The sequence below is a fragment of the Endocarpon pusillum genome, assembly GCF_000464535.1.
Source record: "Endocarpon pusillum Z07020 unplaced genomic scaffold scaffold1719, whole genome shotgun sequence".
Lineage (NCBI taxonomy): Eukaryota > Fungi > Ascomycota > Eurotiomycetes > Verrucariales > Verrucariaceae > Endocarpon > Endocarpon pusillum.
In genome coordinates, this window is record NW_006916062.1 from 130,405 (window position 1) to 153,631 (window position 23,227).

Consider the following 23,227-nt stretch of genomic DNA (forward strand, 5'->3'; position numbering starts at 1 on the left):
ATCAGTCTAGGCCATTGGGGGACTAGCGGAGATTCTTGGCAGCGGACCCAGAGGTGTCGCATTTTTGGCTGAGGAATCCTGAACACCGGCATCAAGGGGAGGATCTGGGGTGATCAATTTGAGAATTGTACTTTGAATGCTTCTCAATAGCAGAATTCACTCACTATTATTCGATCGTTTGCCTCAGGTGAATAGGATGCAAATTTTGGTCTGATCTGCGCCTATTGCATGCGGCGAACACTTCGCTTTCAGCGCACTGGGAGATTGGGCATAGCCAGGGAAAAAAGTGTCTCTTCTGTTGCGTTGTCCTTTTCCTTGTTCGCCTTCGGCTTTAAATCCGCCAGACAGAATTTCCTTCATCCAAGGCCTCGTTGAAATTCAATGTGTCATCGAATTTCTTACTTCGACATAACCTCGCTTGCTCATTCTGCACATCGGTCAACAGCACTCCGCCTCCTGCAACCACTGCCACCTTCAATGTAGGAGAATCCCTTGTTGTACCGTTCCGACTCGGCGGTCAGGCGTACATGCTCTGTACAACTGTGTTGTGCAAATCGAGCTTGTGCACCTAAGGTGTTTTGTTGAAAATCTTGAAGGACCTTTGTTTACGCTAATCTCAAACACCACTTCTCACTTTTTCGACAATCTCACCATTTCCCATCAACCACATCATTATGGCTCTACCATCAGAATCCAGCCCAAAAGCTGAAGCCGTAGATGAAGATACAATTGTGGTCAAGCAGGAACCATCACTTTCTGCATCTCGTGAGCCTGAGATGAGTTTGCTTCGCACCGGCACCATCAAGGATGAGCATGCTGACAGCGCCTCCAATTCACCTTCGCTCCTGCCTACAAAGCTGAAATCTAGCCGCTCTTCGTCTTCTACATCCATCAAATCACGAGCTACATCAGAATCGTCTGTCGACAAAAAGGACATTAAAGACAAAGTGGGTGGCGAAATCTCCCAGAAAATGGAAACAGCTCAACCGCCAAAAATAGCCCGTTCGGCGCCAAACAAGGTGGTATCTAGAGTTGCCCCTCTGTATGATGCTCTGCCAGATGCTACGATGGAGGCAAAGAGCTCATTCACAGTGATTGAATCTTGCACCTATTCTAACAAATTTCTTGGATACACTGAGCATGCTATGGAGTGTGACTGCTCGGAAGAGTGGAGTAAGCGATAACTCTCTACCACTGCAAGTAGAATTACCAGGAGGAGAAAGCTGACTTCTGATGTATAGATTCGTCCACCAAGCGCAACTATGCCTGTGGAGAAGATTCCGACTGCATCAATAGGGCCACAAAAATGGAGTGTGTCGGAGATTGCGGGTGCGGCTCCGACTGCCAGAACCAACGTTTCCAGCAACGACAATACGCAAAAGTCTCTGTAATCCAAACCGAAAAGAAAGGTTATGGCCTCAGAGCAGATGCTAATATTCGAGCCGGTGGCTTCATTTGGGAGTATGTTGGTGAAGTCATCAACGAGCCTCAATTTCGCCGACGCATGGTCCAGTATGACGACGAAGGGATCAAGCACTTCTATTTCATGTCCCTCAGCAAAGGCGAATTCGTCGATGCAACTAAGAAAGGTAATTTGGGGCGATTCTGCAATCATTCGTGCAACCCGAATTGCTATGTCGACAAATGGGTGGTTGGCGACAAACTCCGGATGGGCATTTTTGCCGAGAAGAACATCAAAGCCGGCGAAGAATTGGTTTTCAACTACAATGTCGACCGCTATGGAGCCAACCCACAACCATGCTATTGTGGAGAGCCCAACTGCACCGGATTCATCGGTGGAAAGACTCAAACCGAGCGTGCCACAAAGTTGTCTGCTGCCACCATCGAGGCTCTTGGCATTGACGATGCAGATGGATGGGATACTACTGTCGCAAAGAAACCTCGCAAGAAGAAGACCGGTGAGGATGATGAAGATTATGTCGAGAGTGTGGAGGCCAAGTCGCTTGATGCAGATGGCGTTACCAAGGTCATGGCTGCCCTCATGCAGTGCAAGGAAAAATGGATTGCTGTCAAGCTGCTGGAGCGTGTTCAGAGATGCGAGGACGAGCAAGTACGAAATCGTGTCGTCAAGATGCATGGCTACCAGATCCTTAACTCTCAACTCGCCGCATGGAAAGATGATGCCAACGTCGTCCTGCAAATTCTTGATATCCTCGACCAATTCCCTCGCCTAACACGCAACAAAATTATCGACTCTAAGATCGAAACCACTCTGCAAACATTTGCGCGAAATGACGATGAACGAGTAGCCGCACAGTCTGCTCGCCTTTTGGATGAATGGTCAAAGCTTGAAGTCGCTTACAGGATTCCACGAAAGAAGCGTGATCCCACCGAAACTTCCACATCTGTCAAGCCCGAGCCAAATCAATATGAGCGAAGAGAATCAACTCAGGAACGGAAGCGATCTCGCTCTAGGTCTAAGTCGAGATCACCTCCTCGTGGCCCATCGGTGGCTTCCGCTCCCTCAGGTCCTCGCTCCAGCCTTCTTCAGCGCAACAATTTCTACCCTCGTCCCCGCCCACCCCCATTCAATCCATTGCCCCGTGGCTGGCAACAAGCCGTTGCTGATGGCAGAACTTACTACTACTCTTCAGAAGGCAAGACTCAATGGACACGACCAACCGCTGCAGCTGCTCAGCCACCACCTCCTCCAAAAGCACCCTCGAATCAAGATGTCCTTAAGAGTATCATCGATAATATAGTCACTGCGAAAGAGAAAGAACGAGAGGCTAAGAATGCTACACCCGACACTCCGCAGGCGGTGGTGAAGGAGAAGAAGGACAAGAAGGCAGAAAAGTGGCGATCATACGACGAAGACAAGAAGAAGAAGCTGTACAAAACGGCGGTAAGAAAATCCTTCAGCCGTCTTTATGTGAAAGTACTGATATGCTGCAGCTTCATCCTTCCATCTCGTACATCATGAACAAGTACAAGAGCAAGCTGCCGCGCGATGACCTCAAGCGATTTGCAAAAGAGGTAAGTACCATTCTATCCCTCCATCAAAGCCCCTAACTAAGATCTTCCTCCAGATCGCAGACAAGCTCGCCAATTCTGATTTCAAGTCCGGACGTGTTGAAGACCCAACGAAGATCGATGAAAAACACGAGAAAAAGGTCAAGAAATATTGTAAGGAATTTTTTGACAAGGCTGCTTACAAGCATCGCAAACTTGAGAAGGAGAGGGCAGCTCGAAAGCAAAAGCCTGAGACATCAAAGCAAAATGGCACAGCAGCTGACGAGACAAGTTCTCCTGTTTTAAATCTTGATGCTTCACCTGACATCAAGAGGGAAGGCAACAGCGACGATGATGATGTCAAAATGTCAGAGGATGACGACGAGACCCCAACGCCTCCCACTCCCTCAGCTGCGCTGAATGGTAGTGGTTCGAAACGCAAAAGGGACGGGGGCGATGAAGAGGAATTCAAAGCTGACAGCGATATATCAAAGTCGCCCATCAAGCGCATGAAGTCAGAATCGCCTTGCGCACAAACCCCACCACCCGCCCCAACTATGGATACTTCTCTAATGCACACTGGACACTCGTCCCCTGCTGGAAGGAATGGCGATATTTCTAAGCGAAAGAGAGAGGACGACGATGACGAATACTGTAAAGCCCGAACAGACATTTCGAGGTCGCCGGCCAAGCGGATCAGGTCGGACTCTCCACCAACTTCTATAGCTGCAACGAACGGAAATCATCACAAGCGGGGCAGGGATGAAGACGCGGAAGAAGGAAACAATGCCCGTAGCGATGCATCGAAGTCGCCAGCCAAGCGATTGAAGTCAGATTCTCCACCACCACCACCTCCTCCCCCACCACCCGGCCCACCTGTCGATACTCCTCCGATGCAATCTCAAGGCGCATCGCCTAGTGAGACAACGAACCCATTCCATGCTGACACTTCATTCGCGGAGAAGACGATGGCAGATGTGCTCGCCGAAGCACAACAAGATCCTGGTGATGGTGACGATGTTGGCGACCTTTCCTTGCAAGACGCGAACGATAGCGGGGCTAGATCGCTTGCGAGGGCGGGAGCTCGTGTAGGCGTCGATGATGAGGACGACCTCTCCAATGGGCCATCTCCACCTGGTTCCCCACCACATTTTCCGATTGATTACGACAATAAAGTCGCATCATCTTCACGTCCGTGGCCCGACGAACTCACAATCGAATCTACATCTCGCTCACCAGAGAAGCGTTCTCCGCGACCTGATGCGATCACGGCACACTTGTGACAGTCTTCTGAGCCTTTAACCCAAATACTGATTTGCCAAATCCCACTCCACATTGAGCTATTTCTACAATTGGCACTACTTGGTAGGGTCGACATTCACCTCTCCTTCGTCTAGTCCTTCACAACATTCATGCAACCATGCGTTTCGATGTTCATAGTTGCCAATGCACCCTCCATACCCAACCAACATCCACAACGGCTCCAGGGCCAGCAGGAAACTCTCTTAACTGTTTACCTTTCCAGATGAAATCACAATAATAGTGGCAATTACCGATATCTCGATCCTCGACTACCCCACCGAGAGACTCAACTCAATTGTACCAACATAATCATCACGTTGATATCACTTTGCATTGATTGCCACAACCAATATACATCTCAATCGACCTACCAGAAGCGTGCAAAACGGCAAAGCCGGCACCATCATCACACTACTACTATCAGCCTCATCTTCGAATCTTCTAATTTGTGCGAAAAGGCCATTTGCGATTCTATCGACCCAGCATCAGGGAGCTGGAGTTCAATCATACAACCGGGGAAATGCTTGCTTGCTTGCTTGCTTGCTTGCTTGCGTGCTTTCAACCAGCAAAGGAAAGCTAGGTTAGGTTGGTGCAGACCCCCATGGATCAGTGGGAGGTCGGATCTAGGAAGTCGAGCTTGGATTGGATAGTGAAGGAAAGCAAGGGCAAGGGAGTAAGGGGTCAGCTACCTAGATGTGGCTTTCAATTATGAGATCAGGTAGTGAGCAATAAGAAGATTTGAAGAGTGAAACAGACTTCTGTAATTGTGGTATCTAGGAAGGCATTTTCTTCTTTCTCTCTCTTGGATCTGCCTGCCGATGATGATGATGATAATGAAAAGTGCGTGGTCAAGCGTTGCCTACTGTTCCAACCGTAAGTTAGACATTCCCAACTTAACTAGATAGCAGTTAGACCCAAGGACATGACCGCGGAACTACAGTGAAAGCCAGCCCCTTTACTTAGTTAGCCCTTAGGCATGAGACCCCCCTAAGTACGAACATCGAACATCACCCATAATCCAGACCCCCAGCCGTGGTGCGCATCAGCGACCCCCTAAATACTATACCCATCATGTCCCATCATATCATGTCCTAACAAGACTTTCCGCCCATGTATGATTCCTCCCCGTATATGTTGTGCGGTGATTGTACTCCTGGCACTTACCAGGTCTCTTTCTCTTTCTCTCTCTCTATCTCTCCCTGGTCAGTAATCAGTAATCCTGCATCTTGGATCATGGATCATGGATCATGGATCATGTATCATGGATCTCGGACATCAGTATCACCACTTCCAGACGAGGGCATCAGACGCGATTGATTGAATATCAATAGGGGCATATCTAGCTAGCTGGCTAGCAAGTAGGGTAGGTAGGTAGGTAGGTAGGTAGGTAGGTAGTCGAACTCGAACTCGGCGCTGTTCTGGTTCGTTGCTTTGTAGTTCACTCCAGGAGTTCTTTCGTTTCTGAACCCGTTCACGTTTTCCTTGAATCTGGGTCTGCCTGGCTGGCTGGCATGCTGGATGCCTTGTAAATGGAGATACAGGGAGTGAGAGAGCAATGCCGGACGAGGATAAAGCCATCGCATATCACATCCTCCCTGCCCCTAATCCATTCTCACCCACCTGCTGGCCTCACAAAGAAGAAGAACAAGACGTGCATCGGAAATCATCGAAAGGACCTTGATTCATCATTTTCTCGTCCAATTTTCTTTCAATAGAAACTCTCAACCATAGCTTCCTTATCCTTGCCCTTCACATCGCCCGGCCCATTCCCCTCGCCAAGCCTAAACACACTCTCCACCACGCTCAACTCCGTCGCCGTGGTATCCATGCCCGTCACCGCCAACCAATCGTTCACCACCATCCCGGCCCCCACGACTGGACTACCGCGATTCACGCTCCCGGCCACAAGCGGCACCTGCAGTAAACTGCTCAGTTCGTCCTGATCCTGGATCGGCGTCTTCGGGTGCACCAAGCCCCCCTGGTTGGATAATGACATGTAGGAGCCCGTCAGGACGTTGGAGGCGATGGTTTGGCGGAAGACCTCTACGCCCAACGTGTCGGCGATGATCTCTTCGGTTTCGCGCTCGAGGTCTGGGTGCACGAGGGCGACGTGGTCGTTGGCGCAGATGACGTTTCCGAGGGCGGAGAGGCGCTCTTCGATTCGCTGGATGGTCACGGTGGAGGGGAGCGTGTTGCGGATGTGGGACATTTCTTGGTCGGTTGTTGAGGTCGGGAGGAGGAGGCCTTTGCGGTTGCTGTGCGGTTTACCAGATCAGCGATTGGGGGAGGAGAGAGAGGAGATTCGGTTGACGGTATGCTGCGGCGGAGACGGGGTAGAGGAAGCGACAAGGGGAAGAGTGGCAGCAGTAACTTACCCGGCGGTCAATGTACCAACTATCCTCGTGCCCGCGATTGTGGCATGGCATATGGGTATCACATCTTGTAGCTCGGCTTCGAAGACGCTGTAGAAGTTTTCCGATGCTCCAATTGCGACGAGGGCGTAGGAGTTGGTGAGGGTGGAGAAGACGCCGACTCTGGTGGGTTGATGAACACAGATTAGCAATCCTCTTTCTTCCACGAGGACGGGAGGAGCGGAGGAGAAAGAAGGGACGAATACGCACTCATTTGAGTTCTCGAACTGTGCGCGAACTGCCATGGTCGGGGAAAGTCCTGCAAAAGCAGGCGTGCAGATTGAAGTTCTTGTGAGGAGGAGCTTTGAGGCTGAAAGACGAGGAGGATTTGCGCGCCGGAAGACCAGGAATTGACTCGTCTCTTGCTTCGCGAGCAGATGTCCAGCAGACAAGTGTCTGGGTGATGGGCGCGGAGATCAACGGATAAGGTGGGAGGAAATCTCTCTGCTTATCTAGGAGATGAGACTGCCGTGGTATGTGGTATGTGGTTGGAAGCTGAAAGGAAAGTCTATAAACCGTGACTGGTAAGATTACGCACAAGTGAATCAGTCGTCGTCGAAATAGGGCCGGATTGACTGTTCTTCGTGGTCTTGTTGAGATCCTGGGGGTGAGGTGCAGAGGATCGACGTCACAAGGAGGAGTCATTTAACTAACTACTGTCACTACTTTAACTAGTACTGTGTCACTGTGGACCCCCTCTGTTTTCAGCTGCCAGGGGCTTCGGGCCTTCGGGCTGAAGGTTAACTAAGAAACCGAGCATCACTTGGCTGGCCATGAGCTATTTAGCAGATGTTTTATATCGTTTCCAGCAGGGCACTGAGTCATATGCACGACGTTGTCTTTTTAGAATGGAGCATAGATGGCTCAACAGGGATGCCATCATTATATTCACAGCCGCCGGCGCTTCTCATGCACTCATCTTTTGATGCATCCGAGAGTGATCCCGGCCAACATCCATGTACTTGGCTTGCCTCTCAAACATTAGAGTCATGGGAGTAGACACGAATCATGTTCTTCCATAGCACACCACTAGCTTTCATATTATTAGGATCTTTTTGCGATCTGACCAGAATAATTCTAGTGAAATACTCCCATAGTTCTGCGTGCAAATTCATCAATATCTGTCAAGGAGGAATCAGGCTTGGGCAAGTCGTCAGTTGTTGGAGTTAACATTCGTAGTTCATCCCCAATGTTCAAATACCTTCGCAAGAATCAGTTATTTCACGAGGTCCCGTCGTTGTCTTTAGCTGTGTTGCCCCGATCCTTCACCATACCCATCAGACTCTTGAATGATGTTTTAGCCTGCTTTCCCTTCTCCATGGCCTTGCCAGCAAACATTGAAGAACTAAGAGATCGCGCTGCGCCTCTTTCCGGAGACTCGCTACCCGAAGCGACATATTCTCTCGCTTGCAGTGATGGGGTTGTGTTTGTGCTTGGACCAGACGAGGTCTTCGGAGCTTCAGTTGGGGCACCTGCTGCTACTCGAGCCTTTTGCCGACGCTCCTGGCGCCTCTTCTCATACTCTTCCCGGGCAGCTTCACGCAGCGCTCGACTTACATCCGTAACTTTCGCTCTCTTATCCTTCCAACGGGAAGTGGCCCCAAACCTGTCAGGTCCTCCTCCTTTGGCTTTAAATCGACCAGCCAGCTGACTAACGGCCAACAATCTCGCATCGACTCGTCTCGTCAGATACACAGTTGTCTCTTCCTCATCTTTGCCTTCTTCCCTGCTGCGCTGTCGAATCCGTTCAATCTCGTCCCGATATGCTGTTTCATAAATGTCAATGTCGGCTGCACCAGGGCTCTCGCTGACCATCAGTACTTGATCCTCCTCCCCATCGACCGCAAAGGTAGCACGTCTATCGGCGTTGTCGCTAGCTCCTGAAAATGTCGAAGGACCAATGTAGAGATATAAATGGTCTTGAAGGGGATCGTGTGCATGACCTCGATGACCAACTTCATCCTGAGATTGTGCCCGGTCTCGAGCTAATGGAGGATGCTCGGGTCTGAAGGCAAGGTACTGCTCTTCCTCTTCTGCATCTATTGGTGATTGGGAGGGCTGAGGCTCCGAGTCCTGATCCGGACTCTGATCAGGTGATTGCGAAGGAGGATAAGGAACAGCCTCTGGGGTGGCGCCATCTCGCGCTTTGAGCGACATGTTATCATGCTGCGCCATTTTGCCTTCCTCTTTTTCTCGGATTGCATTTTGAGGGTCTCGCGGGATGTTCATCTGTCTGTGGACGCCTTCTACCGCAAGCGCTCCCTCTATAGCCTTGCGGTCGAATGAAGTAACGCTCTGGGATTTATGATGTAGCTTCGGAGTTCGAGAGCTGCGTTGCATGGACAGTGGTGGTTGGGAGAAGCGAGACTGATCACTTTCGTCGAGTATTGATGACATGATTGCTGGCCGCTTTTGCGCCACAAGCTTCTTGAATTTATTGACTGCCTTCATCTGTTGAAACTTAGTAAAAGAGCGACCGGCCATGGCACGTCAGTTACATGAGCATACCACTGTCATCAGGTTGGCCACATTGCTTGTAATGGCAGTTTCCATCTCCGCGTCTGTAGGAGGTCCCACCAATTCAGAGGTGTTCTCCGCTTCGGAAAGCAAGGGATCGGCTCCTTGCTTTGTAACCCAGGGATGTTCCTAGAAGCGCTCAGACAATGTGTAGCCATAGCTGTACAGAAGCATAACTTACCCTTAACTGAGGCATTTTGATCCTCTTTGACGCGTCCTTCTCGAGGATTCTATACATCATGTCCCGAAGATGCTCGTCTTTCTCTGTCTCAAAGCTAAGCTTGTCGCTCTTGATCGCTTCGTAGAGCTCGAATATACCAGACTTTTCGAAGGGTATATGCCCGTATTTGAGGCAATACAGTGTGACGCCCATGGACCATATGTCAGCCGACTTCCCAGATACATCTCCATGTTTGACCACACAGAGTTCGGGAGGTAGGAAGGCCGGCGAGCCAGCTGACTTGGCAGTCAGCATTTCCGAGTCCTTCTCGAACATCTCTGATACCCCAAAATCGACAACTTTCAGCACATCTTCCTCGGTGAGCAGGCAATTGTCAGGCTTGATGTCGCGATGGACGATCCCCTGCGCATGTAGGTACTCAATGCCTAAGATGAGATCTCGAAACCAGCATCTGCAGCTTTCATCATCATACGGGTCTGCTCTCTGATCCAGCCCGACCTTCATGATGATTCCCTTCTTGCACATCTCCATCACCATGTACAAAGAGTCCTCTCGTGGATCGTCAAGGACTTCAACCAAGGCACATAGGTTGGGATGGTTGAGCTTTTTCATGATAGCAATCTCTTCCTTGATGAGATCAATAGCATGACCTCCGCTGGCCGGACTGTTCGTATTGCCCTCCGAATTGCGGTGCAATGGTGAATTGAAATCGTCACCAGCTGTAGGGCGCTGTTGCCTTGGCTGGCGGCGAGGCTTTCGTAGGATGTGCGACTGCGCCCTTTTGCGGAGACGGGACTTGGAAAATTCTTTAACTGCCTTAACAAGGCATTAGCGAGTATCAGCGTTCAATTCAACTTCATCCGTTCGGGGTTATCACACGTATTCAGTTCCGTACTGGTCCACTGCAAGATGGACCGCGCCGAATGAGCCTCTGCCAATCTCCTGCTTGATAACGTATTGATTGATGCGATGCTGCGCGCTGCCATCGTCTTGGCTGGTAACATATTCCGATTTGGCATTCAGGGATTCCTGTCCGGTTTAGCAACGTGAAAGCTCGAGGATGGTGAGAAGTCCGCACTTTGACCTGCCGGGGAGTGGAATGGCCGCGCTGGTGATGTCGCAAAGGGCTATCGTAGGCGGGAGTCGACCTGCGTATAAAGCATGTTAGATTGTTGGCACCATTTGGAGGGTGCAGGAACATCATACACATGCTTTACGGGAGAGGGTCGATACGCCGCAGGATGCGAGCCCGCCTGTACGGAAATGCCATGTGAGGGGACAAGACCAGCTTGTACCTCCTTCCCACCACTTTCCTTCCCATTCGGCTGGAGTGGGATAACGGTAGGAGAGGTCATGAAATCCATTGATGGTCAATCATTGATGCTAACACAGAACGACGTGAAGTGCGGCTCCCAGGAAATCGCCAAAAATGATGGAGTAGGTTGACAGGCAGAGCAGCAGCATTATCCAATGGAAGGTTGGGGGCCACCATACTATTAGCACAAGCTCGATTCGATAAGGGGCCGCCTCTTGGCGCTGTCAGACCGTTAGACAAAGGTCTCAGAGGAGTTCCATATGAATGTAGACATCACCGTTGGATCTATCTATGCTTTGTTCGTCGTCCGAGAAGACGCTACAAGTACACGACAAGTAATACGATCGACCGATCGGCCGAGCAATCTGCTGAACTACGGAGCTTCTTTGGGTATCGCAGAGTTCATCCGTCCGTTCGGATACGTCACTAACAGAGTAGAGTGTACAAGTCCTGACTCGTTTACTATCTTGGTCGTAGCTGGATTCACAACCCGCACAGTGATCACTGCCAGAAGCACGTTTCACATATCGAATGAGGCGAGCACTTGCCCCGTGCACGCAAGCTTGTCCTACGTTGAGCAGCTAACAAGGCAGCTGTAGGTCAAGGTAAGACCTTAACGTGGAAGAACGCTGGAAAGTCAGGATCCGCTTCCCTGAGCCATCCTGCCTCGTTTCCAAGCGCCGATATGTAGCCATATCTCATTGATAAGTTCTTCTTGCGCCATCTACGACGACTTTGGACCCACGATGTTCCGACTGTGGGGAATCCTCGCTAGCAACTCTGGTCTGAGAGATCTTATGTGTCATCTGCTCGTGATAACGTGGCCCGCATGCTCTCTAGACTTCCACGCAGACGATCGAGCTTGAAGGTATGTGCCGCTGTCAATTGCTTTCTTGATACCGTACAATCCACTGATCGGCCAAGTGTTCAAAATCGAGGTCGCCAGTGATGCATTGTCTTCTCCCTGCTCGGCTTCGACGTTGATCTTCACCTTCTCGTACACACTTGGTAATGAGGTCGCGTCGTACTTCTTGCGCAAGGAGTCGTACCACTCTTTATCGTACATCTTCCAAAACTCATCTTCGTCATAGTACGTATGTGCATACAACCATTTCATGCCCCCCAGCTCTCGAAGTTTATGCTCTAGGTCCCGATTGGCCTTTATGAAATCATCATGCCGGGCAGGTCCATAACCCCAGAGACCGATGTTAAGCATAGGTTTCAGGGTAACTCCGTCTTTTTCTGTCTCGTGCGTGTGAGGATGCATCGTTGGTTGTGGACTTTGCCGTAATGGACAGAGCCAGAGTGGATAGATCCCAAATGTCTTATCAGTATAATCAACAAACTTCTCGGCAGTTGAATATGGTAATGCCAGATCTTGTACCATGTATCTCTTCGATTGTCCACTAGCATGTAACGCTGTATACATCATCCGCGTGTGTAAAAAATCGTCCAGCCACCAACGGGTAAAAGCATTGAACGGCATGTTGAAGTACTCAAATGCAGAAGCCCCCACCCAAAAACCGCCCCGGTCATATCGGAATAGATATTCAGCCAACGGAATGGCTTCTGTTATAGGGCCCATCCTCTTTCTGACGTTGTCCCTTGCGTGCAGGTAAAACCAGGAGTCCTGAGCATCGCTGAAACGCTGTACCGAAATTCCATCCTTCGGTTTATCTGTCGAACGGCCTGTTATGATGACGCCTTCGCTTTTCGAAAACAGTATCCCGTCAACGTAGCCTAAAGTGGGATCTAAAGTGACCTCTTCAATCTTTTCTATTGCTTCGGACATGCTCGATACGGGATGGTAGGTTGTTTCAACGTACTTCTTCGCCTTCGTGAGCCGAAGCTCGACTAATGTGTTCACGCCGAGAGTCCCGACTGCACCAGCTGCGCCATGGAACAAATCAGGCTTCTCGTTATCTGAGCAGGTGACCACATCACCGTTGGCTAGTACCATCTCAACATGATTGATGGTGCGATTGAAAAACCCATGCTTGAAGGAACTGCTTTCGCCAGACGTCCCTGCATAGCCGCCACCTACCGTGATTCCAGGAAACTCCATGACAACGGGTGGGACCAAGCCATACTTCATTGTCTCTTCTACCAAGCGATCCATAGGTACGTTTGGTTCTACCAATGCGGTCTGGGTGACTGTATCAACCTTGAGAACGTTCGACAGGGCGCTCGTATCCACAATGTTCGTGCCTTTGCCAGCTGACTGCCGCGTGCTATTCGTTGAGCCGTGAAAGATACGAAATTTTTCTTTTCTCTCGTAGAATTTTCGCACGTTCGAAGAAATGCACTCAACAGCTCTTGCATGGCGATCCATACATGGTTCCGTAAGTGATGTGTGGGAAAAATGCCGTATGCATCTGATATTTCCTTGCCGGCGATAACATCTTGTAGCTGCAGATATTGACGGAGCAGAAGACATTCGCCTTGTGGCAGCCATGGCGATCCTGTGAAGCTTCATGGTTGAGGGATGACAGCAAATTGCTACAATCATGCACATGCTGGAAGCATTAGAGAGCACAGGCACCAGCGAACGCATTGTGGAACATGTGAGCAACTTCAAGATATCTAGTCGATACTAGGGTTCGTACTACTCCGGAGCTGGTGCCTTTAGAGTGTCATGGTGGAAGCGACTGCATGCGATGAGTAATGTTGACCCATGAAAATGTCAATTGCGATTGTAGCCGCAATTCTGTCCGCAAGACGCCATGCATTCGACGTGCACTAAATATAGCCAAGAAGGGCGCTATCTGCTAGCCACATTTCATCTTGAAACACTCATTGCATGGCTACCCCGAACTACTAGTAGGCAAAGAACATTTCCGGCATGGAAATTATTCTAAGCGAGCCTTGTAGGAAGCGTTGGTATGACCAAGAGCTCCTCTATCTTCTAAGCGATGCGGACGAACAGAGGTGCAGCATCCGAAGGTCAGTAGATGACACGGCACGCGGGAAATCCACAGACCTCACTATGTGAGCTGTGGGCTATCGAACTGAGTCGCTTATGTCTTCCAACATAGCACAATAGGTTCAAGAAGTCTCGTAGCATGTATCGTCGAGGACTCCAATACTACGGAGTAAGTACTTTATCCCCCACTGGCAGTGCAGTGCAATGGATTCTTCTTAGCGTTTTGTGCACTCTTGGCAGCCTTGGCAAGCAGAACAGCAAGATCGATGGATATCTTAAGCCATATTAGGAAGGTGGAAACATATCAGGAAAAGATTGGTAGATAAAGCAGTATTACAGGTATGGGCTCATGTTTAATATCTTAATCCATGCAGAGAATATCTCATCCCCTTAGAGACGAGATGAGATATAGATGCCAAGCCCAAGAAATGAAACCACCCACTTCCCAGAGGAGGGGGACACGTTAGCAAGGTGATGGTCATGTCTACAAAGCCCAACAAAATCGTTGCTTTTCCTCAACTCGCTGACACCTGTTTCATCTCATAAAGCCCTGGGTGTGCCTTGCAGGCTGCTTGCAACGCCAATATAATCCTGTTGCTCCTTTCGAATGCATCCCTGACTAGCAAAATACTGTTTCATCTCTCAACTTGCGACTCATCTGCGGCAAAGTGTGGCAAAATTGCAGCATGGCGGAAAGCATTTGATATCCCACGTGCCTCACAATGCAAGCCGTCTTGATCACATGTACTATTAGCAGCTAAGTCTCTGGGGAGGCCTTTCTTCTCCGGCAGTGTGCCTATATACTGAACCTTGTCAAAAATCATACCATCCGGCCATTCTAGCTGAGCCTTTTTATACGTTACCAGATAAGCGTGTGCGCCATGGAACTATGGCTAACTTCACGACAAGAGCGGACTCGGATTTGGCATACGGCTGGGTTGTTCAGCCAGACGGCCGCGGAACAATCGATATCCTCTACAACTGTCTGGTCACAACTTTTTTGTGTAGTTGGTCGGCACTGTTCCTAAATATACCAGCGGAGTATATAGGACCTCTAGCATTCGTTGCCCACAAGTTACGATTCATGATCTTCGCTATAGCATTCCCAGAAATGCTTACAGGGATGGCCGCAGAACAATGGAGATCAGCCTGTCAATCAGTCGAAGATTTTTCTCAACTTGCAAAGCGCTGGGAGTCGGCCTCGCGACTCTGTCAACCATTCGGGTCCGATTCGCAAGCAAAAGAGAATCTCAATCGGTTGAAGTGCTCCCCATGGACAATGCGGCATGCTTTCTTTGCAGATATGGGTGGCTTCCTGTTAGACTGTCCGGGCTGTCGGCCTTTCCCAATCGATGCCCAGCAACTCTTATACGTGGTAGAGAATTACTACCTCGAATACCCCAATGTCGAGAAGAGGACAATTGAGGACAGGGACAAGGCTGATGGTTTTGCTCGAGCCATTACTTTGACACAAATCGTTTGGTTCCTTGTGCAAAGTCTTGGTCGCACGGTCCAGCATCTTGACCTTTCCACGATTGAGTTGTCGACCTTGGCCTTTATATTCTGTACCTTGAATACGTTCTTTTTCTGGAGACACAAGCCTCTCGATGTGGTAACACCAATTGTACTGTCATGCTCCACCCCTATAGAAGAAATATTAATCGGAGCTGGCAAGGGACCTCAGAAGCCATATTCGCAAACACCATTAGACTTTGTGAAGCCTCCCGTGAGTCGAAGGAGTCTTTGTGCCCCATTCTGGTTTGGTATTAAAACTGTCCTCGACTGGCGCGAAAGGAGCAATGATTTGCCGATCAAGGCTTTCGAGAATAGCAGGACAATACCTCCTCGCGGGCTTGCAGCGGCAGACCTGGTGTTTGCAATTATCTTTTCATTTTCATACTTTGGCATACATCTGGCAGGATGGAACTTTGTCTTTCCATCAAGGACTGAACAATTGCTCTGGCGTGTATCGAGTCTGACACTTCTGGGTCTGTTGGTAATTTACCTGGCCGCTGTCGTCTTTGGGACGGTGATGGGCGGTTGGCTCGCGAGGACGTTTTTCGACAACTATGAGGAGACGACGATCTTGGGCGTGGGTAGCTTGCTACCAAGATGGACAGCCATCTTGTTTCATGGACCCGTGGTTGCAGCATACGCTCTTGCACGAATGTATATCATTGTGGAAGGGTTTGTCAGCCTGCGGAGTTTGTCTTTTACTGCCTTTGCAAGCGTTGACTGGTCGAAATTGGTTGGAGGGACCTGAGTCTTCATCCACCCATAGTTACCTTACTCCGATCCCTTTGCAAAGGAAGCGGCAAGATGGCCTGTGAGATCTCTTGCCCTTCCAAAGACCTGGCTCAGATAACAACAGCGAATGTCGCCCAGGCCAGCGACTGAGGAAAGCTCTCCGGACACAGCGAAAGCCACTTTAGCTAGCTAACAAGCAAGCCTGGGGTCTTTTAGGCCTTGGTGGCTGCGTACATGTACTGAATGAATCATGGTGTATTTATTGGCTTCTGCCAGAGTGACGGCCGGTATTCAGTAGTTGTTCTGATCTGCAACCGTGAAGTCAGGTTTGAAATATTCTGAAAGATATTGAAGAATATCGTGATCGCAGAAGCAGCTGGCAGCCTCGAGAAACAAGTTCAACTGAAAGTGGAGCCAAGGATTTTCGAGAGCTGATGAAGTAAGCTGAGAAGGCTTAGCTCCGCGTGTTTGCAGCATCTACGTAGTAGCCCTAGCATGGCTAACTCACTACGTAGTAGTGAGAAGTGAACTTCAGTTCTCATCGTCCTTTCTACAATTGGACCGGCCGGGTCAGTTGTCACGATGGTGGTCTATTCATTCTATATATTTGACCGTCACGGTCAGTATGTCGCTACAATTGACGCCACTGAGCACTGACTGCTTACAGCGGACTGTATCTACAAGCGGAGATGGTTGCCTACAGCTTCCACACCAAGTAATTCAAGTCGGCCCGTTTCAGAGGCGACGACGGATGGCAATGTTGCTCGATCCCGAAAGGCCCTGAGTGCTGAGGATGATGCCAAGCTTATATTCGGCACTGTCTTCTCCTTACGGAATATGGTACGAAAGCTTGGGGGAGAAGATGATACGTAGGTGGATGGCAGAGCTGTTGGTGGCCTAGCTAACGATTTGACTCCAGCTTTCTTTCATATCGAACCTCGCAGTATAAGTTACACTACTACGAGACACCAACAAATGCCAAATTTGTCATGTTGACTGATACGAAGTCTGGGTCTATGAGAATAGCTTTGCATCAAATATATGTCAGTATCTATGTCGAGTATGTGGTCAAAAACCCTCTGTCGCCGGTCGAACATCCTGGAGGTATAGGTGTCAACAATGAACTGTTCGAGATCACATTGGAGCAATTCGTGGTACGTTCCACACATCCACCAATCAATGCGCTGCGGGCGTTCCGTATTTGACTGCTCACACACTAATTAGGATCGAGTTCTGAACGCTACATCCTGATCTGTATCACTTGCCACTTCAAAGCTGCATGTCGCAAGACCACAACGAGGGCAAGACCGCTGGAAGCCACACAGATTCCACGCGGCCCGTGGCTCCAGCAGCTCACGTTTCTGCCTTTTCCAGTAAAGCCCGTAAAGTTGAACAACATGACTTTGGCAGATGACAGAACTTTCGAAGTACCTCTAGAATATGCATCAGCACTACCACCGCATTGAATGAGGCTCTTTGATATCAGAATCACATCTTGTAATATTATAGCTGCCATATGTTTATTAGGCAGTCGCGACACCAGCAACAGCAATTGCGCTACGTTGAGGCCTCCGCCTTTCCAGATTAAGAGTTGCGAGATAGTGCGCCTCTCAAGACGGAGACAACACGGCCCCAAAACCGAAGACCCTTTTCCCCGTCATCAGGAAATCTTCAGGACAGATGTATGATTCACGCAGCTTACTACGTAAGCGTTACCAGAAAGCGGAAAACGTCAGAAATTCTTGGGCATTCGGCCTGCACAGGGAGACGCTGATCGCCTGGCTGGAATGTCGTGACAGCGGCATTTAATCAGCTTATCCTACTTTTGGTGTGACGGCCATACATACTCTCAGCAACATGCACGGAAAAGTGTGGCACTGATCCCGGTCAAGGTGTAACCCAAAGCTCTCTTGCCTAGAAGCAAAATAAAATGAGCTCAGAATGGACGATAATAACAAGCACATCCACTCCTCCATAGAACCCTAGCCCACGGATATCCGAAGGACTGATTGCTTTCTTGTTTCTTCAGCAAATCCATGGCTTCGTCAACACCTGAGATGAGATATATCTACCTCTCATTCGTAAGCGTACCTTGTAACTTACCGTAAGCTTGCTCGAGCCGGAGCGTTATCCGAAAATCTGCACCCGACCAATCACAAGCCGCATAGTCCAGTCTCAAGAATTGGAATTGCAAAATCAATTGTCGATCAGCCTCGCCTGTGCCTTCCTTTACAGCAGCTTGGTTCGTGACTGGCGTCTAATATACGCCCATCATGCGCGCACGGCTGCAACCTGTGAGGGGTCGATCTGGCAGGGGTTCCAATTCGGTTCCGAAAACACGTAAAGTCGGTCTCCGAGTACGATATGGTGAAACGTCATTGCTACGATCTTCATGATAGAGTAGACAAGCATCCAAACTAACACGAACAACTTGAAAACGTCGAAAATATCACATATCCTATCTGGGCGCATAGGTCGCCTAACCTAGTCAATACGAGACTGCGAAGCAGAAACGAGAAATTTATGCTAATAATGGCTGTGATCCATAGTACGGGTATCATGGGAGATCCCATATCAACGTCAAATCTTGTCATCCCTTCGGGAGTCCAGGCAAGGGACTGCAACCCTCACTGCACGTCTTAGGTCCCCAGCCGAGCCGATTCCAACCATCTGGTATCTGTCGAGCCGGAGCATTCCAAAGTTACACAGCTGGATAGACCATGGATAAAGCGAAGATAATCGAATGCTGTGTAAGTCTAGGCAAGAGCTGAACAAAGCTGGACCTCTTGAGCCAGATTTAGGCTGGGAGCCGTGTAAGACCTCGGTGGGGCATTTGCGCCCACCATTTTAGCCATGCTAGGCTGCACGATTACTGCATCGCCATCGCAGTAGAAACTTCTGCTGGGATATTATCGTGGACGCTGAGCCGCGTTTGGGACAAGAACCCTGTAAGGAAGGGCTATCTTAAGTGCAAGGCCATAATAGAGCATGTTGGTAAGAATGGGGCCATAAAATCCTGTCGCTGTGATTGCTCTCCGTAAGAGCAATGCAATTGGTCGAGAGGAGGAAATTAATATGCGCAGCAAACATGATCATTCGATTGTTCATTTGTGATAATCTCCAAATGCACAAAGCGAGGCGACGAGTCTAATCCGAAGACGGTGCCGTCCGAAAAGTGGCCATGATGACTCTGAGCTAGTTAGTAACTTGACGCTTCTTTCGGACTTCACTAAAAGCTCAGCGTGTTGCAGACCTGCAGCTGGAGCTCGCATCCCAGAGAACTTACCACTAACTATGGTACATAGTACATGACTGGGTGTACTAGCCGACTACGAGTTGGCTTGTCCCTGCCACACGGTCCCAGCTGTCAGGGGCAAAGGTAGTAGGCCCAATCATGCCGGGTTGCATTGTTCGCCGAGTCCACCAGAATTTAGCCTTGCTGGTTCACCGGTTGGTCCCTGGCTGGTGTGGTCCAGGTAAGAGGCAGGCTAGAAGTGCCGCCCACTACTACCACCATCACAACGTCCTCCCACCACATCTAATTTGTCCCGACGTTTTACCCCCCATCAGTCAATCAACGCCCCATAGCACCTTGTCACCAGGTCCGCACATGGCACCACTGCCATTCAGCATGGTTATTGGTAATGGCTAAGGGCCCTTTCACACGGCCGGACCATGATCGTCGCCTATCTTGAGATCCACCTTGCCTAAACCGGCTGATTCACGCTGCCTGTTCTGTGCATTGCAGCTCTTAGTACACTAACCATCCTTCCACCAGTCTGCCCTATCCCACTGGTATCGAAATACATTGTCACTTTCAGCTTTTCTCCCCAGTCTCTGTACAAATCTACCAACTGTTAATATCCTTTTCACTCTCTTCGTACTTCCTCCAAACACCACTTTCTGCTCTTCTCCCCAGTCTCTGTACAAATCTACCGACTGTTAATGTTCTTTTCACTCTCTTCGTGCTTCCTCCAAACACAGTCGCTGTCCGATCAATCTCTCGCCATCTTGTGTCACGCTGAGCTCGGGAACCATAAACCGGGGTTATTGTCGTGTGCCAGTATTCGGACACATGATATTCCCCCACGATCCGGTCGATTTCCTTCCATAAGACTATGAGCAGATCCTGGATAGAATAGCGGCGTGGAAGAGAATTGGCATTCTACAATGACTACGACGCAACGAGGGCTCTGCCCTGCTCCCTTCTATCAAGAAGACATCTTTCCTGCCAACGGTGGATGTAGGTCATCACGGCTGTTTCATCAAGCAGAGTACTAAATTGGTAGCAGTTGTCTCCGGCCGCTTCTGCCAAACGTCCTCTACTCCAATAGGCAACATCTCATGCTGTCTGCCTTGTCCTGCTTACGACTGGACGTACTCAGATGGTACGTGTGGAGGGCTACACCGCAGTGCACCAGCTGACAATCACAGGATTCATCCAACGAACCGAAGCCGCCAACTGGTTGAACGTGGCAGCAATGGTGGCAACCATGTTTTGCCTTCTGTCATTTTTTATTCTCCCTGTGAAATGGACACATCGGCACTATCTGAGCATATGTCTGGCACTTGGAGTGGGTTTTATGGAGGTACGTTCGATCGAGCGAGGGATCATCGCCGCATACGCTGATTTTCAAAGCTTGCATTCATCGTGCCTCTGGGATCAAAGCCTGAGCAGTGCTTCAATGCCATCACGCCAAACGATATGCGATCAAGTACCTCGTGCGCCTTTAGTGGAGCCTTTCTCCTGTTCGGAGGCTGGGCTGCGGTCATGTGGGTTTTCTGGAGAGCTCTTTCGCTACATCTGCAGATATGCTGGGAAGTCGTACCCGGGAATACCTTTTTCTATTCTGCCCTTGCTTTTGGCTGGGGTATTCCAGCAATAGCTCTGGCTCTAGCCCTGAGCCTGACAGGAGTGTCTTATCGCTTTGGAACTGTCTGCCACATCAACCACACCAACGGCCTACAAGTGTTCTGGGGTCCATTGCTTGCCTTTGCAGCGGCATCTCTCATCATCCAAGGCATTACCTTCGGCTATTGCATCCAAGTCTACGTGAAGTCTTTGCTTGACGATGATCCAACAACAGACGTTAGTTCCGGGCTTCCTTCCTATTCAGGGAGTGTTCGAACGAGGACTGCCCGACAGGCAGTCAGAAGGGTGCAGAAGGTCATCCAGTTACAATGGAGAGGCGTGGCGGTTGTCCTGATCATCATTGCTGAAGTCATCTTCTTCGCAGTGGTCTTTGTGTCGATGGACAACAACATGATATCCACTGAAGCTGATGCAGACAAGGCCCGCCCGTGGCTGAGGTGTCTGAGAGAATCAGGAGGCAGGAAGGCTGAATGTGTACATCTCGCCCGTGAACTCGTAGTCAAGGAATCCACTATCCTAGCCGTCTTGGTGTGTCTTGCAGTAAGTCAGCCCTTTCCGCTTTTTGTTCTGTCTAACAATATCACAGCTGAGTGGCTTCTGGGTGGTCCTCCTCCTCGGCCGCTGGTCGATGGTGTTGGGCTGGATTGACCTTTTCAAGCGACGCTTTAGTCGCCAACATGAATTTGTTTCCGCTGATGCTCGGCGACTCTCGAATGATCCCCGAACTTACGAAATGCTCAATTCCGTAACGTCTCCACAGACGGCTGTGAAAACGCCCGAGCGCGCTGCAATGAGTCCGAACTCACTTTCTGTGACCCAGAGGTCGCCGGGCGTCGATCAAAAGATAGATTACTTTGGACGAGAGGCGAGATATCAAAGTCCAGCCACAAGCTTCTCCTCACCCAGGCCACCAAGTGCCGGTGGATGGCCCCGGGATCGCCCAGCAACATTCTCCTCGCTAGGATCTCCAAAGGAGATGAAGGAATAAGACGAGCACTTTTGATTCTACGATTACTGTTCTTCTAGCGAGCCAAGGCGTTGGTCATTACTGAATTAAGAACAAAACCACTGCATCTGTCAACATTGCATAAGAGCCATGCTGTACGATTACTAGTGGATTGTGATGAAATTCATTTCTCATCACTAAAAAGCAAGAAGCAAGATATCGAAATGGTGGTGGCGATGTCGTATTAGGGCAAGGGCTGATGCACACATACACTGTAACCATTATACGTACATAGTAAGCAGAACAAAGAACACAATGAGGCAAGGACCTCACTATTCTAGTTCCACAGCATTGATGAAGGACTCTTCATGAGTGAATCCCATGGCCAGCAACATGGCATCGAAGACGACAACTGGAACATTCATTCTTGCCATCATGCAGGATACTGCATGTTTGGAATGTGCAGTGGCACAGCCCGATGTGACATGCATGGATTCCCTTCTCCTTGGGTATCCCGTGCAGGATGCCTGCGTGCCTCCATGCGGACATGCCCATGTTGGTGGTCTTGACTCAACAAAGTTCCTCCCTGCATCTTGCGTCAATTTCTCTGTTTCAAGAATGTCTTTTTACTGAAAGGTAATATTGCCAAGCATGAACCCGCAGCCTCGCGAATTCTCTACCTTGATATTTGCGCCCCTGTTTGAATACCAACAACAGCTACGCCGCTTCGAAGGAGCACATCCGCTTATAACGCGGGGAGGGTGGATGAGACAACGGGTCCCTGAGAAATCCAACATGGACGTGCCAATCAAAACAGCCTGAGTCAAGAGACTAAGGTTGATCCAGCCGTTCTTCTGGAAGGAAATTGACCCGTTCTCGTGCAAGTGCAAGCGGCGTGAGCATCGTTGGACAAGGCGCGAAACCACCGTGGCACTCGAGGCATTTCTTGATGCTTTGATAGACGAGCGGAATCGAACCCGAACCTTGTGCATTGTGACTGATTTCTGCTCTACGGACGAACCAGAGATCAGTTTGCTTGTTCCAACTAACTGTTGGAAAGGTGGAGAGTACTATATAGTTCCATGGGTTCGGATCCCACCAATTTCCATGGTCCTTTTTGCCTCTCCCCATGAGTCCATGATGACCCTAACTTACTCCGAAATTACAAATCTGGATATTCCCCGTCTATCGTTGATTCGTCTAAGAAGCGATAATCTGTTCGTCTTTCGGGGGGCCGTCCCTTTCCGCCTAGGTCTTATCAATCACAGTGGGGCAATCAGTGATGGGCACCGTTGCATGCTTATTGCGCCGATTGACCTCGGAGAAAATTGCATTTGCAACCGCATTGACGAAGTTAGTTAGTAACCTGTTCCGGCAGCTGCACCGCCTTAAACGCCGTTTCGCATGGTTCGGCACCCAGCACGCCATGGGTCGTACGTACTACTACCTAGTACTGTTCGCGCTAATCATCAACCAACGTCCTCAGGGGCGGACTGACTCACGTACTTACTACGTAAGCAAACTCACCTTTGGCATGTT

General features: G+C 49.7%; 7 protein-coding genes across 7 annotated transcripts; 4 read left to right on the top strand and 3 right to left on the bottom strand.

The window, feature by feature from the left end:
- Nucleotides 1–674: 674 nt before the first annotated feature.
- EPUS_00886 (uncharacterized protein) lies at nt 675–4,256 on the top strand (the record flags this gene model as incomplete). Its single annotated transcript, XM_007802445.1, has 4 exons — nt 675–1,173; nt 1,242–2,866; nt 2,917–2,997; nt 3,051–4,256. The coding sequence occupies 4 exons, from the start codon at nt 675–677 to the stop codon at nt 4,254–4,256; spliced, it is 3,411 nt and encodes a 1,136-aa protein (XP_007800636.1).
- A 1,727-nt stretch (nt 4,257–5,983) lies between these two features.
- On the bottom strand, nt 5,984–6,931 carry EPUS_00887 (Eukaryotic translation initiation factor 6; the record flags this gene model as incomplete). Its single annotated transcript, XM_007802446.1, has 2 exons — nt 5,984–6,530; nt 6,651–6,931. 2 exons carry the CDS (start codon nt 6,929–6,931, stop codon nt 5,984–5,986), a joined length of 828 nt encoding a protein of 275 aa, XP_007800637.1.
- Nucleotides 6,932–7,907: 976 nt separating this feature from the next.
- On the bottom strand, nt 7,908–10,748 carry EPUS_00888 (uncharacterized protein; the record flags this gene model as incomplete). Its single annotated transcript, XM_007802447.1, has 6 exons — nt 7,908–9,137; nt 9,195–9,332; nt 9,385–10,200; nt 10,264–10,413; nt 10,463–10,532; nt 10,591–10,748. The coding sequence occupies 6 exons, from the start codon at nt 10,746–10,748 to the stop codon at nt 7,908–7,910; spliced, it is 2,562 nt and encodes an 853-aa protein (XP_007800638.1).
- Nucleotides 10,749–11,501: 753 nt separating this feature from the next.
- Nucleotides 11,502–13,154, bottom strand: EPUS_00889 (uncharacterized protein; the record flags this gene model as incomplete). The annotated part of the gene is made up of 1 exon (XM_007802448.1): nt 11,502–13,154. The coding sequence occupies one exon, from the start codon at nt 13,152–13,154 to the stop codon at nt 11,502–11,504; it is 1,653 nt and encodes a 550-aa protein (XP_007800639.1).
- A 1,357-nt stretch (nt 13,155–14,511) lies between these two features.
- Nucleotides 14,512–15,885, top strand: EPUS_00890 (uncharacterized protein; the record flags this gene model as incomplete). The annotated part of the gene is made up of 1 exon (XM_007802449.1): nt 14,512–15,885. One exon carries the CDS (start codon nt 14,512–14,514, stop codon nt 15,883–15,885), a length of 1,374 nt encoding a protein of 457 aa, XP_007800640.1.
- A 566-nt stretch (nt 15,886–16,451) lies between these two features.
- Nucleotides 16,452–17,120, top strand: EPUS_00891 (uncharacterized protein; the record flags this gene model as incomplete). Its single annotated transcript, XM_007802450.1, has 4 exons — nt 16,452–16,488; nt 16,537–16,738; nt 16,789–17,023; nt 17,094–17,120. The coding sequence occupies 4 exons, from the start codon at nt 16,452–16,454 to the stop codon at nt 17,118–17,120; spliced, it is 501 nt and encodes a 166-aa protein (XP_007800641.1).
- A 2,919-nt stretch (nt 17,121–20,039) lies between these two features.
- On the top strand, nt 20,040–21,730 carry EPUS_00892 (uncharacterized protein; the record flags this gene model as incomplete). The annotated part of the gene is made up of 5 exons (XM_007802451.1): nt 20,040–20,112; nt 20,162–20,257; nt 20,304–20,458; nt 20,509–21,282; nt 21,329–21,730. The coding sequence occupies 5 exons, from the start codon at nt 20,040–20,042 to the stop codon at nt 21,728–21,730; spliced, it is 1,500 nt and encodes a 499-aa protein (XP_007800642.1).
- Between the last annotated feature and the right edge of the window lie 1,497 nt (nt 21,731–23,227).